Source organism: Mesoplodon mirus, assembly GCF_964341445.2.
Source record: "Mesoplodon mirus genome assembly, chromosome: 1".
Taxonomy (NCBI): domain Eukaryota; kingdom Metazoa; phylum Chordata; class Mammalia; order Artiodactyla; family Ziphiidae; genus Mesoplodon; species Mesoplodon mirus.
This window is the reverse complement of record NC_138976.1, coordinates 10082627-10102751: the sequence shown is the minus strand read 5'-3', so window position 1 is coordinate 10102751 and position 20125 is coordinate 10082627. Positions and strand designations below refer to the sequence as shown.

Below are 20125 nucleotides of genomic sequence, written 5' to 3'. Positions count from 1 at the left end.
TCACAACTGTGAGCTCCATGATGCAGGGGCTGTGTATCCTCTCTACCGGCCCAGAGGAGGGGCCGTCAATATTTGGGGGATGAATGAACAAATATGTGTCTAGGGTGAAGCCTGTACAGGATGAAGCATGACCATTCAAGCGTCTGAACCACTGGCTCATTACAGGTTTGCCTGGAAGTTAGGTTGATGTCAGAATTCCCATCACTTCCTTTTCCTCCATTGTGTCTTTGCCCCTGTTCAAAACACAGGAAAGGGCTTCCCTGGTGGCGCAGTGGTTGAGAGTCTGCCTGCCGATGCAGGGGACACGGGTTCGTGCCCCGGTCCGGGAAGATCCCACGTGCCACAGAGCGGCTGGGCCTGTGAGCCATGGCCACTGAGCCTGCGCATCCGGAGCCTGTGCTCCGCAACGGGAGAGGCCACAGCAGGGAGAGGCCCGCGTACCGCAAAAAAAAGAAGCACGAACCCGTGTCCCCTGCATCGGCAGGTGGACTCTCAACCACTGCGCCACCAGGGAAGCCCTGGAGTCTTCTTAAGAGCCTGGGCATTTTGGACAATTTACGTGACAAAATATCTAAGAACTGCAACATCTGATCAACACCGAGGCATCTCTCTCTCTGACTCCAGAGTCAGAGAATGAGGGCACACATGCTGGAAGAACCCCGCTTCCCATCAGGGGAGTCACTGCAGAAATGTCACCTGATGCATTACCAAACCATTAGTCAGGGGCTACAGGGCGGATTCTAGGGCCAGGAGCCTACCAGAGGGATGCAAATCCCTGTGCCCCCACTTAGAGCCCATACAGGGTTTGTGGCTCGTCAAACATGTTTCCTTACTGCTCTAATGTACCAGTGTATTGCTTAATGAAAGTTCTTAATTGTAATTCAATTAATTACATACACAGAGTCCCCAATTACATTTTCCAATCAGACACTGGCTGTGGTACAGGTCTAAATGCACTTAACCAATTTTAACCAATTTTAATATATTAAGACCAATTTCCCTTGAATACTAATTACTACCTAATGATAAAATGAAAAGGGGGGAACTTTCAAGAAAGGGGGAGAACGAAAAATGCAATTCATGTGGAATTTCTTAGCCCACATAGCACAATGCACTCACTACTGAAGAAGTAGGTGTGGACAGGGCACAAATTTGCTTCCAGCTCAGATCAGCACTGTTTTTTGCCCTAGGTACCACCTACCCTTGGTGCAGGCTGTTGCCCAAAGGGACCTGTGGGAAGTCTAAGCGTCTAGAGGGAAAAGGCCAACACACACAAGCGCAGACTAGCCGTGGTGTCTGCGCACAAGCACTCGCTTTGTGTCTTGGGCACACAAAGCCTGGGAATGGCCAGCTCTTTCATGGGGCATTGCACTTTACCACGTGCATTTAAGGCACACAATCTCAACTTAATCCTCATAACAGCCGTACAGGGTAGGGATTCCTTCCTACAGGGTAGCCCTACAGATGGGGAAATGAAGCTCAGAGAAGGACTTGCCTATGGTCATGCTGTGGCTTCAAACATCCTGCCTTTCCCCTTCAACACACTGCCAACCAGCCCACATCAACCAGACAGCAAGAGGTGGAGACACATAGGTATTCTGGCCTCGGGGATAATGTTTCCCCCATTTAAATTCTGTTAGCGTGCAGCAAGCAGGGAGCTATTATCCAATATCTACTTGAAAAAACTCTCACCCATACAGAAAATTCCTTACAGTGAACACGTTTCCCCCCACCAGAGCCAGACACGTAACTGGCTTTCAGCAGTAATTCAACCTAAAATATGTACCATGAACACCACAAGTCATTTCCATTTGTAAACAGAGTTTATTTGCAGGATCACATTTTTTTTGCTTTTGAAGACTGCTGTTGTGGTACAATAAAAGAGGCTTAAAGCCCTGGTACTTAAGTCACATGATAGAAATTGGAGAGATTAGTAATTTGTAACTGAAGAAGGCAAACCCTCCAGAAGCCAAGTAGAACCACTAGGGAGTCTCTAGGGTTGGCAAAAAGAGCACACGTGGGAGGAGGGATTGGCCCACTAAGAATAAGCACCACGAAGAGGAGATGGAAACACACCAGGAGAAGCAGTCATTCATTGTCTACAGTTGCTTTTTTATTTAGTAAATTGGAGGGGGGTGGGGTGTGGGGAGGGGGGAATCCCAAGTACCACCACGAAGAAACCCTTATACCTGAAGACGCTCACCCAAAGCCCAAGTTCCTTTTAAACGGTATCACACACTTGCCCCTCGGTGCCCTAGTGAGCAGCCTGGTGATGCCAGGGACTCAGGAGGCTCCCTCCCTCCCTGGGAATGAACAGCACCTGGCCACAGGCACTGGGATGTAGGGGGAACTCAGACCCAGGCCCTGCCCTTGGTGGATGGGGGTGGGTGGTCAGAGTCCAGTGTGGGAGTGGGCAAATCCGTTCAGTGGAATCAGTGATCAGAGAGGGGTAAGGAGAGGGACTCTACCAGAGCCCAGGGAATGGCAGCCAGGTGGTCTGGGGAGGCTTCTAGGAGGAGTGGCCTCTTCTCCTGGGTCTTCAAGGAGAAACTAAAGGAGGCGAAAGAGGCCACAAACTGAGACCCAGAGATACGCTCCCCTGCCACAGTCCAGCTGTCTGGGTGACTGCCCACCTCGAGTTGAAGCTCTTCCTTAGTATAGCCTTAAATTAAGGAAACTTCATGAAGGTACTGAAATAATGGAAGGTCTCCTTGAAAAGGAAAGGAGATCAAAGGAGATTAAACTGATGTTTAAAGAACTGAATCCCCTTTCTATAGCAACTTCTATTTAGGAAACAAAATAATTAGATTCAGCTCTTTCACTAGACTTAATGGACAGAAGACACATTCTTCTAGGCCCCCTAATTATTATTCACAGGATGATGAGCAAATCACCGCCTTAAAGGCTCAGTTTCTTCTTCTATAAAATAAAGATGATGACCACTCTAGCCTAATAACGGCAGCACCTCTATCTCATTTAATCCTCACAATAACCTTGTGAAATAGATTCAACCACTTCCATTTACACAGGAAACTGAGGCTCAGAGAGGTGACATGATGTGTCCTATGTCAGAGGCTGCAGTGTCCACCCAAGGTCTGCCTCATTCTAAAGACTGTGCTTTAAGCACTATACTGAACTACTATGTGGGCACACTTGTGACTGATAAAACAGGGAAGACACAGCGTCTGACACTTTGTGGCACTCCATAAAGCCAGTTCAATTTCAGGTCTATTTTAGTTCTGATGATGGGAAATTCCCAAGTTTCTCTCTGAAAGCTATGGCAACGATAGGTTGGTTCATGCTGCATCTTTCTTCTAAGGCTCTGGATGGGCTATCCACAGATGATCAGTGGGTAAAGGAAAAGGTCACTGGCAACATTTGGCAGAAAATGAAATTGAGGTTCAATTTGGTGCCAGGATTTATATAGACACTTGGACAAGAATGGAAGTCTTCTAATGTTACATCCTCTCCATAATGTACTCAGGCTTCCTTCTGGTCTGATTCCAGCTTCTAGCAGACAGTTGGCTGAAGGATGTAGGAGATTATCAGACTAGAGTCCAAACTGGAAAGCCCAAGGACTTTGGCTTGTCGTTTTCTTACTTAGGCCAAGATCCAAGCACAAATGCTACCTCTCAGTCCCTAGGCAGAAACTCTTATCATATTAGCTTCATTCACAAGCTTCTCTCTCATAGTGTACAAAGACAACTGTCATCACCCTTCTTAGGACTGAAAATTTAGGTTGTTTTATCAACAATCTCAGGGTGGGTTTCAGAGTCAGATAGCTGACTTAGAATTCCGGTCCTATCACTTACTGACTAGCTAACTCTGGGCAAATCACAACGTCTCGCCACAATTAGAATAGTATCTTGGAAGGTGGTTGTGAACATTACACAAGAGAGCAAAATGTCTAGCGTGATGCCTTACAACAGAAGGCCTGAATAATTAAAAAAACATCCTTTGATGCGGTTGGTATAAAAAGCCATGCCCTGTCCCCCTGTGGAAAAAAAACTGAAGGGCTTATATCTACTCTTATGGCAGTCTTCTCGATCAAATGTTTTTACTTACAGGTACACCTCTTCTGGGACACGAAAGCACATTTGCTGGAAGGTACACTGCCTCTAAGTTCTCTGGTCCTGTGACACAGACTTATACATCTGCTCTGGCCCCCACTCTCCTTTCCCCTCCATTCTGCATCACTCCCTTCCCCACCACACACCTCCTTGAGGGTCCTGACAGTTCTATGATTCCAGACCTCCACATCCATGCCTCATCTGCTTTGTGAGCCACAGAATGCTGCTCTTCTGTTATTTATTAATTACAGTTAATATTTACTGAGTGTTTATTATGTGCCAGGCACTCTTCTAACAGCCTTACGAATCCTCCTATCAGCCTTATGAAGGTAAATTAACTACCTAAGAGAGGTTAAGTAAATTGTCCAAGGTCACACAGCCAGTAAGTGGCAGGGCCAAAATGTGAACTGAGGCAGTCTGGCTTGATTGCATATTCTCTTAAACACTGCATAATAGATGCTCATAATTTAGTTCACTTCTAAAATGGCTTTAAGGATAACAAGCCTGTGTTGATCAAATATAGCAATAGAAGTGAAAAAAATTCTGTTTTTGAAATATTTTTCTTTGTTTCAATCTAACTTCTTTTTTTTTTTTTTTTTTTTTTTTTTTGCGGTACATGGGCCTCTCACTGTCGTGGCCTCTCCCGTTGCGGAGCACAGGCTCAGGACGTGCAGGCTCAGCTGCCATGGCTCACGGGCCTAGCCACTCCATGGCATGTGGGATCTTCCCGGACCGGGGCACGAACCCATGTCCCCTGCATCAGCAGGCGGACTCTCAACCACTGCGCCACCAGGGAAGCCCTCAATCTAACTTCTTAATAGGTAGCTACTGGGGAACAATATGGGTTCTTGATTGAAATTTCTATTCACAAAAATTTTAAAAATCTTTTCTATAAAAAGAATAAATTGTTTTTATAATTTACTTCCACTTTACAAAGACTAGTTACAACAGTCTATTGATTCCAAACCATGGACTGCCTGGCACACTTTGTAAATGCTGGTACGGTCTTCTTTCACTAACAAAGTGATTTTGACTCAAAGGGAAGCACTGAAAGTATCTTGCAAATCCTTTAAGATGGGGATGCTGAGGCTGACAGAGGTCATACAACTTAATTAAGACTATGCTCGTACTTAGAAGTGGAGTGACAACAAGAGCTCAGATTTCAAATCTTTATCCACCAATCCTCATAGCTTCTATTTCCTAGTATAAGAACCTTATCTTAAAAGAAAAAAAAAAAAGAAGAAACCCAAACAAACCCAGAACACATCTAATTTGGAATCACAGTATACTGTGAAATACTATGCAGCAGTTAAAAATGCAAGAGGTAAATCTATATACAGAATAATATATGGATTGATGCAGAATATGGAGTACTCTCTATGTGACATACTGTTACAATGATAAAAGAAAAATGTAGAACACTGATGACAGTTTGCTACCATTTTGTTTTTAAAAGGAGGGAAGGGCTTCCCTGGTGGCGCAGTGGTTAAGAATCCGCCTGCCAATGCAGGGGACAAGGGTTCAAGCCCTGGTCCGGGAAGTTCCCACATGCCGTGGAGCAATGAAGCCCGTGCGCTACAACTACTGAGCCTGAGCTCTAGAGCCCATGAGCCACAACTACGGAAGCCTGAGTGCCTAGAGCCCATGCTCTGCAACAAGAGAAGCCAACGCATTGAGAAGCCCACGCACTGAAACGAAGAGTAGCCCCTGCTCGCCGCAACTAGAGAAAGCACGCACGCAGTAAGGAAGACCCAACGCAGCCAAAAATAAATAAATAAAATTAATTAATTAATTAAATAAAAAAAATAAAAGGAGGGAAATACGTGTGTGTATATATATGTCTTTGTGTGGGTATATTCACGTACATATACAGAATATGCTTGCATATGCTTAGATGATCCCTGGAAAGACACCAAAATCACTGGGAACAACTGTTGTCTCCGGGAGAGGAATTAGGGGAGAGAAGAGAGGCTAAAAGTTTTCACTTTAGATGCTTTGTTATCTGAAATTTTTTTGCATGTGTAAGTGTTATATATCCAAAATATATACCAAGATCCTAACAAATAACATTTTATCTTATTCGTATAACATGGAGTCAACATGAAACATTTTGAAACGGAATCCACTACAGAGTTACTATACGCAGGACAAGGCCCGTAGTGGGTGATGGGTGAATATTTGTTGAATGAATGAACGTCAACCTGGTATGGGATACCCTCAAAGACTTGACAATCTAGTGCGAGAGATAGACATCAAACACTCATTGGGAAAAATAAATAATTATAAACAGAAATACATGCAATGAAAAAAAAGTAGTATGCTCTATGATGGAATATAACAGGGGACCCAAATGAGGAACGGGTCAGGTTTAGGCAATGAGGGGACAGGGAGATCACAGGTGGCCTCTATCAAGGTGACATTTAAACTGAGAAGAGGGATAAAAAAGTTAACCAGAGTAGGGGAAAGTGTTCCACACAGAAGAAACTGCCTGCGTAAAAGCCCTGAAGCAGGAATGTTGGAGAGTTGGCTGTTGTGACCACAGTTTTCACGTGTCACTCGCCCCTAAAGTCAATGGGAGTGTAGAGAAGAGGAATGGCTAAAATTCATAAGTCTGAAACTCTAAAGAGTGAATGAAAGAAATTAACTGAACTTTTAAAGAAGCTTTCTACATAGCACTAGGAACCACGACATTGCCTCCGGCCAAGAGTATGAAAATGGCCAGAATTTTCTAAAACCTGATGACTGAACAGTGATACTACTGACAGGGCCAGTTGCTTTACATACAATATAGCCTTTGCCACAGAAAAGGCCTCATACTTCTAAACTGTTTCCAGGACCGTTCCTAACTTAGGATGATACAGTCTAACAGATAAATATTAATCACAGAGGGCTAAACAGGATGTAGACTGTTTCCCAAAAAGCATGAAATCAATCATTTCGCTCTGGGATACAATTCCGGCATGAAGGCTGATGTCTGCCTTGGAGAACAACGTCACCTCAAACCAGCCCAGGGAGGCCAGACCAGTGAGTATTCCCCAACACAGGGCTTCTAAGCATGTTGCAACGGACAAAGCAGGCACGGAGCGAGGAGGCCAACGTACTGTTCTCGCGGACCAGACAGAACTCCCAGGCGCTCTGGCTCTCCAAAGTGCTCTCCAGGTCCACAGCGACATTGGGCTCGCTCTGCTTCTCCAGGCGGTACTGAGGGCCTGGAAGATCAAAGGGGCAGGAGGAGGGGAGGCAGTCTGAAACAGTGAATTTAACATTGGAAGAACACCACACCCCAGTGAAAAGCTGATAAAGCATTAGGAAAACACTGAAGTCTGTTTGGGGTCTCCCGATCCAAGAGGGAAGAGTTTGAGGTTTTTTTCCACACGGCTTCACACACTTGTCTGTTCTATTATCAGGTCTATTTTTGCTCAGTTCTCCCCAAAACAGGATGAGAGATAGAAAGCTTTTGAGTCAGACTGACTTGGAATCACAATGTGGCTACGATGGTTTCCCAGATATGAGCAGGGACCCTACCCTCTCTGAATCTCTGTTTCCTAATATGTAATGTGGGAATACTTACACTCTGAAGGATTATTGTGAAGATTAGAGATGCTACAGGAAAAATGCTTACGTAGTAATGTACCTGCCTCATGGAAGGCAGTCCTACAAAATTATTTATTAATAATTATTGTATGATAATGAATAATCAATTATAAGCAGGAATAAGGTATGTTCAGAACTCGAATATAATGACAGTCCAAAAATGCAAAAAAAAAATTAAAACATAGATGGGGTTAAAAAATAAATTCCAGGTTTTGGGGTTATGGTGACAGAAGGACAAGTGGCTGCTGATCCGTGTTTCTGTTGAAATATTTATGAAAACACAAGAGGCAGAGGTTCAATAATACTGAAAACCAGGAATATCAGTTACCCTGCATCACAAAGGGATTCTGGCAGATCTTAAAACACTGGGGCATTTATACATTTATTCATGTATTTCTTTGTAAAGCCAAACGACAATCTTGTTCTTCTCAGATAACACCTAACGGGTCCAATGATCGGATTCAAAAGACTGCTCCTGTTGTTAATGGTTACTGAAAGATTAGAGGTATAAGAAACTGTCTTATTATTTTGACTATGAAAGGCGTGTTTGGTCAGACAGCAGAGGTGTGAGAGATCTGAGGAAGCATCAGAGGCCTTGCAGGGCTCCCAGGTGGAACACATATTTTTAGATGTGTTCCTCAGCTGTCGTCAACTTGTTGATTATTTACATCCAACACTTCTCCTTCATCAGTCTGAGGCATTTCACTCATCTCAAGTCATTCTCCTCCCCCACGTTCTAAGTTCATCTGCAGCACTGTAGAGTGTCAGTTCACTTTCATGGTATATTTGATCTTTCCTCTAATTGGTATTTCATTAGCATTTCTGCCAATTATCAGAGTTCTTACATACATTCAGTCCTTTTTACACTACTTACAGGTTTTAAACCTTCACTAAGTTAACAATGCTCAAGACACATACAACTATTTAAGGAAATACATGCTCAGAAGTCTACACAATTCTTATAAACTCTAATACACTGTATTCAGGTCAAGAAGGTATTGTAGTTCAACATTATACATAGTTCCATTTTAATTTCAAAACTATTAAGCAAGTAAAGTTACGGAAATACAGATAATTCTTATTCTCCACTACCCATCACCTGTCGGTGCAACATTTGTCAATTACCAAGCATGCTTGCTGCTCATCACTGGATGCTTTCATATTCACTGGTGGAAATAATCACCGAAAAGTCATGCCCAGCTGAACTTTAAGAAAATATAGCTGGTGAGAGATTCCTATGATCCCTCCCCCCACAGCTCTGCCCGCCCACCCTCCCTAACACCCACCTTTCACAGCTGTGGGCAGACCATTAGAGAGAAGAGAACCACCCCTGAACCCAGAGAGCTGCCTTCTAGAACACTGGCCTGTTAATCTCCAACTGTCCCACCCCTAGATCTCCCAGCAACATAGCGTATATGCAATGATATCCACTCCTATGACTTTACAGTGAAATCTGGGTACAAAGTTTACCTACAATAATTCATTTTTTTATGATAGTCAAAAGTTGGGAATAACCCAGATCTAACAACAGGGAAACTGGTTAAACAAAATATTGTGTAATACCATGGAGATATTAAAAGTGATGCTGCAAAAGTATTTGATTTTATCGAACATGTTTATAATATGCTACTTTATGAAAATAGCAAATTATAACACAATATGTGTAAGATGATTTTAATTATGAAAAATATATGTAAAGTCATGGCGGGGGGTGGGGTACATACTGGAAGGTTATTTCCAGAATGTGAATAGTAGTTACACTGGATACTGGGATAATGAATGTTTTTATTTTTCCTTAGTGTTTTCCTGTATTTTTCAAATTTCCTATACTTACTTAAATAAAGGCTACCTTTATAATTTTTTTTCCCTTTGGCTGTGCCGCGGCTTGTGGGATCTTAGTTTCCTGACCAGGGATTGAACAAGGGTCCACGGCAGTGAAAGCCTGCGTCGTAACTACTGGACCGCCAGGGAACCCTCTCTCTCTTTTTTTTTCCACTTTTATAATTTTTAAAACATCGTATATACTTATAAGTCCTCCAATTTCTTACTATGCCAATTTTCTGAGGATACTGTAATTACCACACCCTGTGGCATCTCCAATGGGTCTTTCATTTGCAATAGTTTAATCAAAACTAGACATCATCTGTTTATGTAGATCAATACTTTCATCTTAAGCAACCCTGTAACCTCTCTAGGCACAGTATATATAGGGTTTTGGGCATCTAGAGCTGTTCGCCCACCTGACAACTGGATGGTAAGCAAGCCACCCCTCTCCTGATTCAGGGAGCCAAGGCCTGGCCACATCAGGGTATATTTCAGGCTGGTCTCCTTCGTACTCTTTTTCCTTTTGGTCTCTGTAGCTGTCTGGGAGATGTGGACGAGGGAAACCAGAGGAGGCAGGGAGTACTAGGAAGGGCCCCTTATCCCTAAACACAAGTCCCCGTATCACTCTCTAAGCCACAAATGCCACCATTCCATATTCACTTTCTTATTTCTTGGGTTTTGTAGATATTTCTTTTCTTTTTTTGGGGGGGGACTATAATATTATTTATTTACTTATTTAAATTTTATTTTATATTGGAGTAGAGTTGATTTACATGTTGTGTTAGTTTCAGGTGTACAACAAAGTGATTCAGTTATACATATACATGTGTCTATTCTTTTTCAGATTCTTTTCCCATATAGGTTCCCATAGAGTACTGAGTAGAGTTCCCTGTGCTGTACAGTAGATCCTTGTTGATTATCTATTTTATATATGGCAGTGTGTATATGTCAATGTAGATACTTCCACTAAATAGTTTGTTTCCTAAAAGTAGCTTTAGGACTTTCTCCTTGAAGCCTAGTATTATTAGGCTTCATTATATTATGGTGACTCTCAATTACTGCATGACCATTATATGCAAGCATGCTGCATATGTTACCTTACTGAATCCTCACAGCAACTCTTAGAGGCAGATATTATTATCCTCATTTGACAGATTGGGACTCTGAAGGTTGGAAGGGTGAAGTAACTAGCCTAAGATCACACAGGTAGGAAGCAGGAGGGGGAAATGAAACCCAAGCGTCTTTGGCCCTAAAGCCTATGTATTTTGAAGGTTTCTTCCTTTTACAAACTGTAAATTACAGACTAATAACAAAAAGCCATAGTTTGTACCATAAGTATATATTTTTTTGTAGATTCATGGATTCACCTGGGTTCTAAATTACTTAACTTGTGGTTTCTATACATTCATTTCTATGATAAATGATCTGAAATAATTTATTTTAATGAAATCCACACATGCTAAATATCCCATGCTATGGCTGTATCCTGGTTCCTTATGAAGACAGGATCACCTTATCTTTCCATCCATCCAGGAGGACTCTCTCCCTGTCGTTCAGAATATTCCTACGTATGCCCAGTTTTTTAAGTCACTAACATGTTGTGCATCATCTTCCACTTGCGGTACTCCATGGTCTTCCATAAAAGCTAAGGAACAACTTGGAAACCCACTTCTGAACTTAGCAAAGGACGGATGGGTCTTAACTTTGGGGAAGGCAGGGTAGTTAAGCTGTAGATGAGACTTGAGATCTAGACCCAAACAGAAAACTGCCTATTGCAAATCTCAATTTCTCTCCTAATTCTTGCCCAAACACTGGATAAGATATTTCACAGAGAAAGACTATTTTGCACGTTTTCCCCTGAAAAGGCCAGATTGATAACTTTAGGTCACACTGCGTAACGAGAGGCACAGTATATATTAGAAGCAAGACAGCCTGATGATTAAGGGCATGCACTTGGGGCCAAATTGCCTCAGTCTAGTCCTGGCTGAGAAACTTAGCTGTATGACTTTGGGCCAACTTACTTAACCTCTCTGTTTCATCTATAAAATGGGGCTAATAATAGCACCTAGTTTATAGGCCTGTCTGAGGATTCAATAAGTTAATAGTTGTAAAGCAATTAGAACATTAATAGTGTTATTTAAGTGTCAGCCACCATCATCATCATCATCATCATCATCAGCCATATCATCAGACTTTTATAAGAGATCATAACAGAACAGAACAGGGCCTACTATGTGCCAGATACTACGTTAGGCCTTTTATAAAGATCGTCTCATTTACTCTTCGTCATCTTAGGATGTAAAGAGTATGAATCCCATTTTACAGAGGAAGAAACCATGACTAACAGGCTAAATAACCTGCTCAATGTCCCACAGGAAGTGGTGGAGCTAGGATTCATACCTAGGACTGCCCAGGCCTACAGTCTACATATTACATACCACAGTGGCTCACTCATAAGTTCTTAATATATCTCTGTTGATGATAATCAAGATTATGACAACCCAGACCTACTATATATCAGACAATAGTTTCTAGCAAATGTTAATTTAATTTTCAGGCAGCTGACACAGGAGGAGAGAAAAGCAGCAGCCAAAAGCCATTTTATAAAGACAAGCTGTGAGGTCAGTTTCTATTAACATACTTTTGCCAAGGAGATGATTATATAAAAATATAAGAGGCTCTTTCACACCAAATAGGACACAGTTCTCAAGGCAACATCCTCCCTTTGGAAAGAGTATTTAAAATGTCACAGCTGCACATGGAGCTACATACCCTCTCCTTCACAGCAGAGGACACAAAAGGAAGATTCTGGGAAGCAGTTACTCTGCAGTGACAAGAAAACCTGCTTGGGCATTCCGATGATGTATTTATTGCAGTAAAACCACATCACCGAATGGTCTAGGAACAAAATACTGCTCTGGGCACTTTGGGAGGGTTCCAAGTTATAATGCCCAGGCAGGATTTTTATGGGATTTTATAAACCCGAGGCAAACATCTCAACACATAAGTTTCAAAGAAAATCTGTAGTATCTGTTGGATGGTGGATACATGCTCAGTTCAGCTTCCTCGATCTCTTTAATCCTTGACTGAAACATAAAAGCATGTGGCTTGCCATTCCTTAAAGGCTGAGAGCCAGCTGAGAGTTGAAATCTAACGGGAAGGAAGAGCAAAAGCCTGAAGAGAGAGAAGCCATACGCCCCTATCACTCTGCATCTTATTTCTAAAGGCCCATGGGAGAAACCTCCTTCAGACCTCCCCATCTGGAAAAGCTGTACTTCCTCGGAGCAACTAGCTTGTTCTGTACCTTTAGACAGTTTAACATAAATCTTGTAACTAACTGATACTGCTTTCCTTTCTCCTTTGCCCAGGAGGAAGCTCAGCACTAAATGTGTGATGACTGGACACACATTTCTGTGTCAGTTAATCCTCTGGACCTTTATTTCCATTTTCTTTCAAGTAGTTTTTCAATTCATGCATTTTTTATCCCATCAGTGTATTCCAACTGCTTTTCGGATTGAAGTGGGATATAAACAAATTAAACTATCATTATTATTGCTGAGCATGGGAACAAGTTGGAGGACCACCTATCTGGAAAATGATAAAGGAAAAGGCTGAACACTTCCATGAATATACCTTCACGTCAGCTGTTTTCCATTCGCCAGCTTGAAGAGCTGCTTTAATCTGAAAGAGCTGCTTGTAGCCAGAAAAAGTTAAGCATGAGCAAATAAGAGGAAAAGCTGGGTTTTGAGTAGAAAACTCCTCTGTCTGCACCCTCTCACTATGCATTCTGGGGAAGTTACTCAATCTCTGCCTATTTTCTCATCTGTAAAATGAGAATAACACAACTTCCTTGAGAAGGTTGCTATGATGATTAGATGAGCTCAGTGACGGCTGCTGAGGACAGGCTGGAGCAGGAACCGCTGTGGTGAGGCTTAGGCGAATGCCTAACCTGAGTCACAAGAGGCTAACAGCCCCGTTAAGGGAAGGTACACAGTGGCAGGGAACGCTGGCATCAGAGCAGATGTCCGTACCCTTTCTCACGTGTGTCCAAGGTAGGAGTGTGGGGTAGGAGGGCATGCAGATCTATTTAAACAAGCTTGCTTTTAAGTTATAAGCAGCATTTAAGATCGGAGACTTGTTCAGTAGCCAGGATTCCTAAAGTTCCTTAGTCTCTCTGGTCCTACGAATACAGTCTAAAAATGGTGAGTATATGTCAGAACCCACTGAACAAACCATGGCAGCACAGATGTCAAAAGATGTGTGGTGTTACAAAGCCATCCATACATTCATCTAACAAACATTTTAGGAGCATCAACAATGTCCCAGACACAGAGATGAATAATCAATGATTCCTGACCTCAGGCAGGCTGGGGGAGGTGGCAAGACACACGTGAGCAGATGAAATTGTCAAAGAGCCCCAGTCAGTGCTCTTCCCCAGGCAAGGACAAGGCGCTGTGGGAATACAGAAGGGGGACAATGAACTTCTTCTCTGAGGGGGAGACATCTGAACTGAGTCTTGAAGGAGGACCGGGAGCCGGGAGAGGGCAGGGGAAGTAGTGCACTCCTATAGAGGGAACAGAATGTGCAAAGGCAAGGAGGTACTGGAGAGCCCACGTGGACCAAGGGAAACTCCACGTGCAAAGGGCCTAGGCTCTGTGGGGTTTCAAGGGGAAGCTGGCGCTTGGGATGCTTGGCCCAGACTGTTGGTCAAAGTCTAGATTCTCTCTTATAAGCAACAGATGCTCACAGAGCAGGGGAGTGACACAATCAGCTTTATACTTTGGTACACTTCTCCTGGCGGCACTGCCAACAACAGGCTTAAGGAGACTGGTGGCCGGGAGGCCCGCTCGGCAGGCTGTACCAAGCCTTGTCTGCTCTATGGCAGGGGCCGGCTGAGTCCCAAGTCCCTCACTGAGCTAAAGCCAAAGCCATCACCGACAAGCTGACGCCGTCAATATCAGAGCTCAGCCCTAACATCAGCTACGCTAAAATGTTCACATCTAGTGTCAGCTCCATCGCTGACAGCTCTTCCTCTAGGGGTGACTGTAATCATTTTCTGTTTGATCTTAATACAAGCACCGAATCATATTCAAGTGATAACCACTAGTAGCTTATACTCCCGCCCAGGCTTGGATTGGATAATTTGGAATTTAAATAATAAAAAAAGAACATGCTGACATGACAATAAGGTCACACTTTATCCTCCTCTAAAAAGCCAATATATAATTTGCTCTCAGTGAAACAGCCAAATATAATCAAATTAAATACCATTCCTATTACAAAAGAAGAAAGACCAAGGCTCTTCCAATAAACCAATTCTCCCTCCTAGTTAAACTGCAAAACCTTCAGGAAAGGTTTTGAAAGCATGGCCCATCAGTTCTAATTTTTAAAACTTATCCTTTCAGTCAAGACTAGAAAAAGGCCCATTCCAACTTTTATCTTTACTACAAAGTGCTGTTATCTTGGCCTGATGTCAGGAGCTCTATCTCTCTTTCTGCTGACAAGCAGAGAGGAGAAAGATAAGATTGGAAACGAATCTCACTTCTCTGAGTAAATAAATAATCAATACTCATCTAAATGTAAATGAGAAGGTAGCCCCCTCTGATAACAGCACTCTTATCAGAGAGCCAATTTTCTTCAGACATTTGGCCTCAACCAAATCACCATCATTCAGCCCCAGCCTAATGGCAAAAAATCGTAACTAAATTGAACCGATCACCAGAGATCAACTAAGTTCGGCCCTGGCCACTTCAGGTTCAAATGTTTGGGAATGCAATTTTGCCCCCATTAACTTTCAATAGCAATGAAGAACAGACTGGTCAAGGGGTCAGTTTGTGCAATAAACAAACCCCAGAAAGGGGGCCGGCCAGAGAAGATGAGCAGGAGTGGGTTTAAGTGTTTAAACAATGGTATAACTGGAGCAAACCCCAAAACTGTGAAGGGAAGGCTGCTTCTATGGGGTGGGGAGACAGCATTCTTTCCTTTTATCAAAGGCTTGGTTGAAACTGAGGAGACAATGATGATTAAACTTTATTAAAGCAAATGTAAACAAAGAAAAAGAGATATTAAAAAGCTACAGAAGCTAAAAATAACCTAAGGTTGGAATGATCAATTTCCTCCAACTAATTTGTATCAGACTTACATCTGACCCAGCAGTGCAGCACTGACCTGATTTTACTGAAATAGGACGCCGTCTGCAAGACAAATCACTTTAAAACCACTGCACTGGGGTTTCCATTCCTTTGCTGCAAGACTCAATTCACTGCTGATGAGAGTATTGGGGAAATTATGACCATTATTGATAGGACAGCAAAACCATTTTTACACAGTAGTCTTCAAGTCGACAGAAAGCTTGCACCAGACCATTAATGAAGGTGTCAGCTAGAATCAGAAATTAAAGACAAAGGCTGGGAAAGGACTAATTTTTAGAGCGCGTTTAAGGACACCAGATACACAGAAGCGGCAGCCATTCATCCTCTTAGGAGTAACAGAGCCTAAACAAGCATCAGCTGAGGAGCAGGCGGCTCTGCCTACAATTAGGGAAAGGAAATGTTTCTTTTCTTTTCTGCCTGGCCCTGGAGTCCTGAGAGCACAGGCTCTCAGCATTATCAGCTTCAAATCTTTACCAGCCAAAGGAGGACATGTCTGGTGTGAGGCAGAACTATTCAAAGTGTAACCATCTAGATATATCTGGTTTTGTGATTAGCAGTAATCTTTTACCAAGATGTCTGCATGACTACTTGTATTTCCCAGCCAAAAAATTCCTATATATCCTGCCTGGCTCCTCCAGTACCTCTTCAGAGCAGTTCCTCAGAACTGAGAGGCTGTCACCCAGGGGAGAGAGTAAGGTCCCCAAATAAAACTGAAACTCACTGCTCAAAACAAAACCAGACAAAAAGTGTAAACACCTCTGTTCCTGCTGTGAGTATCTAATCCTAGAAGGTGGACATGTGGTGGTTTAAGTGTGGGTTTTGGAGTTAGAAAGACTTGGGTTAAAATCTTGGCTCTTTTACAAAAGCTCTGTGACAGGGGGCAAGTTAGTTGATCCAAACCTTCGTGGAGTAATTGCAAAGATTATGCAGAACACAATGCCTAGGACATAATAAGCAGTCAATAAATGCCAGCTGTATACTACTATGCAAATTTTAACAAAATCATCAATTTGCCCTTTTAGAAAATAACAACAGTGACTGACATTGAGGACTTCCTTGGCCCTTAACAAAGTCCTTTACATGCATTAGCTTTCCGAATCATGAAACAATGAGGTAGGCCCTATTCTAATCCCCATTTTACAGAGGAGGAAAAAACACTGTGGCTAAGTCACGTGTCCACAGCGAGGCCAGAAGAATCCAGGTTTGTGATTCCAGTGCCTGTGCTCTTAACCACACTGCTTTGCTGTGTTCCAGAAAGAGCATTCTATAATCCTCTTGATCTTTGGGTTAAAAAAAAAACAATTGTAAGGTCGAGAGATCATTTATCAGTTCAGAAAGGAGTGAAGACATTGGGTGGGAAACTAGGAGGAAGAGAGGGTGGGTAGCTGGTCTCACATGAGGGGGTTGAAACTGAGAGCCCCTCAGTCCCCATGGCGGGCACCCATCTGCCGGGCACTTCACGTGAACGCCATCCGCTTGCCCTGATTTTGTCGCGGGGAGAGGGGGCCTTTTTCTAAGTTAAATAATTTACAGAGTTACTGCCTCAATCCACAGTTCTGAAAGTGTGATTTCTTTAGGGTTTAACTATACCCATTTCTAGTCCTGTTACAACTTTTTTATTGCGATAGAAAACATTTACTGGAAATATGTTACTGCTATTACCAGGTCATAAAATAAAAGGAAAAATAGTTTATGTATTGCCATCATTTCCAACCATCAATCAGAAAGTGCCAAGAGGAGGAAAGGAAAGGGCGTACAGCTGAGATTTCCTTCTTTGTGCAGGAGAAAATGCAGGAGCATCATAATTCTTTAGAACAAATTTCTTCTTGAACATCCAGCCTTGCAGAAGGGCTCCTGGGAGGAGTCGGGAGGCACACCTTTGGGCATCTCCCTCCTCTCTGCAGCCCTGTCTGACTCCCTGTCGGAATTAAGAGCTCTTTCATCCCAACCTCCTTTGGGCCGTGTTCCTCTCAGTGGCCGGAGCAGGCTGGATTAGAAGCATTGCTGTCTATTTTTTGTTGTTCTCCCCCCGCCTCCCAATCAGGGCACTCTTTGAAGATGGGGGTGGAGGGGCTTTTTAAAAAACCTAACTCTATTCCCAGAGCTCCGGCACAGCAACAGATTCTTTGTACGTGCTTAATAATCTCTGTTAAATAGAATGACTTCAACAAGGTGGCATTTAAAATTGAACAACCTTGACCAATGAAGGACTCTAGCCTAAGAAACATTACTCCAAGCACACAATGATGTATGTTCAAAGATGTTCACTGCAGGGGCTTCCCTGGTGGCTCAGTGGTTGAGAATCTGCCTGCCAATGCAGGGCACACGGGTTCGAGCCCTGGTCTGGGAAGATCCCACATGCCGCGGAGCAACTGGGCCCCTGAGCCACAACTACTGAGCCTGCGCGTCTGGAGCCTGTGCTCCGCAACAAGAGAGGCCGCGACAGTGAGAGGCCCGCGCACCGCGATGAAGAGTGGCCCCCGCTTGCCGCAACTAGAGAAAGCCCGAGTGCAGCAACGAAGACCCAACACAGCCAAAAACAAACAAACAAACAAACAAACAAATAAATAAATAAAAAAGATGTTCACTGCAGCACTGTTTCAATAGTAAAAAGTGCACATGATCTAAATATCCTCAGTAGGAAACTATCAAATAAATACAGTGTATCTGTACACTAGGATGCTATGGAGTAAAAAAAATTAAGCTAAGTTAATAAGACATGGGAAGATTTCTATGATACATTATTAAATTTAAAAAGATATGGAATGTATAGTATATATTCCATTTTAATAAAGTAAAACCCGGCGGGGCGCCTGCCTCCGCGCCGGGACGGGGATGTGTCGGGCCAGCGTGTACTTTCGAGGGCGCCTCTGCAGCCGGGGACTGACACCCTTGGCCATGACATGCCCCCAGCTGCTGTCTGCTCAGGTACAGCCTGCGTGACTGGGCCGTCGCTGCTCCAGCTGTTTCACGTCACCGTTCCCTTTATGAACGTAAGTGCTCACAGTCATTCTGTGCTCAAGATGTCAAGTCTCCTCACACGTTCCTGCTCCGTTGACACAGCCCACCTTGGTCAACGTGTGCCTCGGGGATCGGGAATCCCCGTTCAGTGGCCCGAAAGGGGAGTTGGCCCTCAGACAGCCTCACGTCCGGAGCGCGCCTCCACCTGTTAGCCCCCATTAGCAGGACCCGTCTGGCCAGCCTCGCCCCAACCTTCCAGGGGCCAGAATGTGCCTGCTGGCTCCCTCTGAGCTCGCCTTGCCCTTGTTTTCCCCAAGAATTGGAAAGAGAGGAGATACGCCCCTCAAATGAGTTGGAGCCAGGGTGGAACTTCTTAGGTTCAGACACTGTCCCCTCCACCTGGGTCAAGGGCTCGGGGACCATCAGCACTTGTGCCCCAGAGGGCAGTGGTTAAGAGCGTGGCCACCGGGGTGAACCAGGCTGGGTGGACTCTCAGCCACATCAGTCAAAGCCCCAGTTCATCGTGAGTGAAATAAGGATAATCAATAACTATCTCAAAAGGTTAAAAAATAAATAAATAAATAAAAAATAAAGTAAAACCCAAGCTATATATGTGCATTTATATCTGTGTGTGCATGTACATTTGTTGAAAACACACACACACACACACACACAAACTGGAAGGATATGTACCAAACTGTTCTCACGGTTATTCTGTTACCTTAGAATTACCTTGGGTGCAGGATGCAGCAGTAGCAAAGATGAAGGCTTTTACTTTTTTTTTACTTTATAGACTTCTATCTTGTTTGGCTTTTTGACAGTGGGCATATGATTAGCATTACTACTGTCAATAAAAATCCAATTTTAAAAAATGAGGTTGAACAATCTTAGAGATGATTCCAGCAGGATCAGACTAGGGACTGTGGCCCCTGGAGCCTCCTCCCAGATCATGTGGGCTCAGCGGCTGCTGGGGAGACACCTGAACAGTTCGGGAGCCAGGGACTAAAATGGCAGAGAGCCTGTTTAGGAGTTCCTGTGGTCCTAAGTCAAGCCACGGAGTGGACCACAGAGGTTTCCAAAGCTGCTCAAAGGAGCTGGGCAGCAAAGGTGAAGATGACTGGAGATCTGAGGCTGGGCTGCTGGCGCCCAGAGGCCATTCACAGAGAGAGCCAATGACCACAAACCAAGGGTCAGATTGCCCACCCAGTCTGGACAGCTATGCCTGCCCTGTCCTCCTCATGGATTCTGGATGGTACTGTGGAAAACAAAGAGTGATCCCATACTGTCTCTGTCTGGCGTCCTCAACCTCCCTCTACAGCAGTCCTGATGCCTTCCTCCATTCAGGCTTTGAGACAAGAGGTGGTGTGTCAGCAGTCCATCCCTGCAGCCCAGGTGTTGGGAGAAGGTCTGATATGATTCCTGCCCTAGGCTCAATATTGTGTGTGTGTTTGTGTGTACGTGTGTCTAGGGAGTCCTCTGCAACCTCTGCCGAACCCACCACATTTGAGAGGGTATGGTGTAAGG

General features: G+C 43.7%; 1 protein-coding gene across 9 annotated transcripts in view; it reads right to left on the bottom strand.

The window, feature by feature from the left end:
* Positions 1-20125, bottom strand: part of MAPKAP1 (MAPK associated protein 1) — a 229547-nt gene that overhangs the window by 53986 nt on the left and 155436 nt on the right. For 7 of the 9 annotated variants that reach the window (XM_082617690.1, XM_082617692.1, XM_082617695.1 and 4 more), the window contains one exon: positions 7172-7279. The exons of the other annotated variants lie outside the window; for them this stretch is intronic. In XM_082617690.1, the coding sequence (XP_082473816.1) occupies positions 7172-7279 (108 nt within the window). The remainder of the gene's footprint in view (positions 1-7171; positions 7280-20125) is intronic. 9 annotated transcript variants of the gene reach the window in all.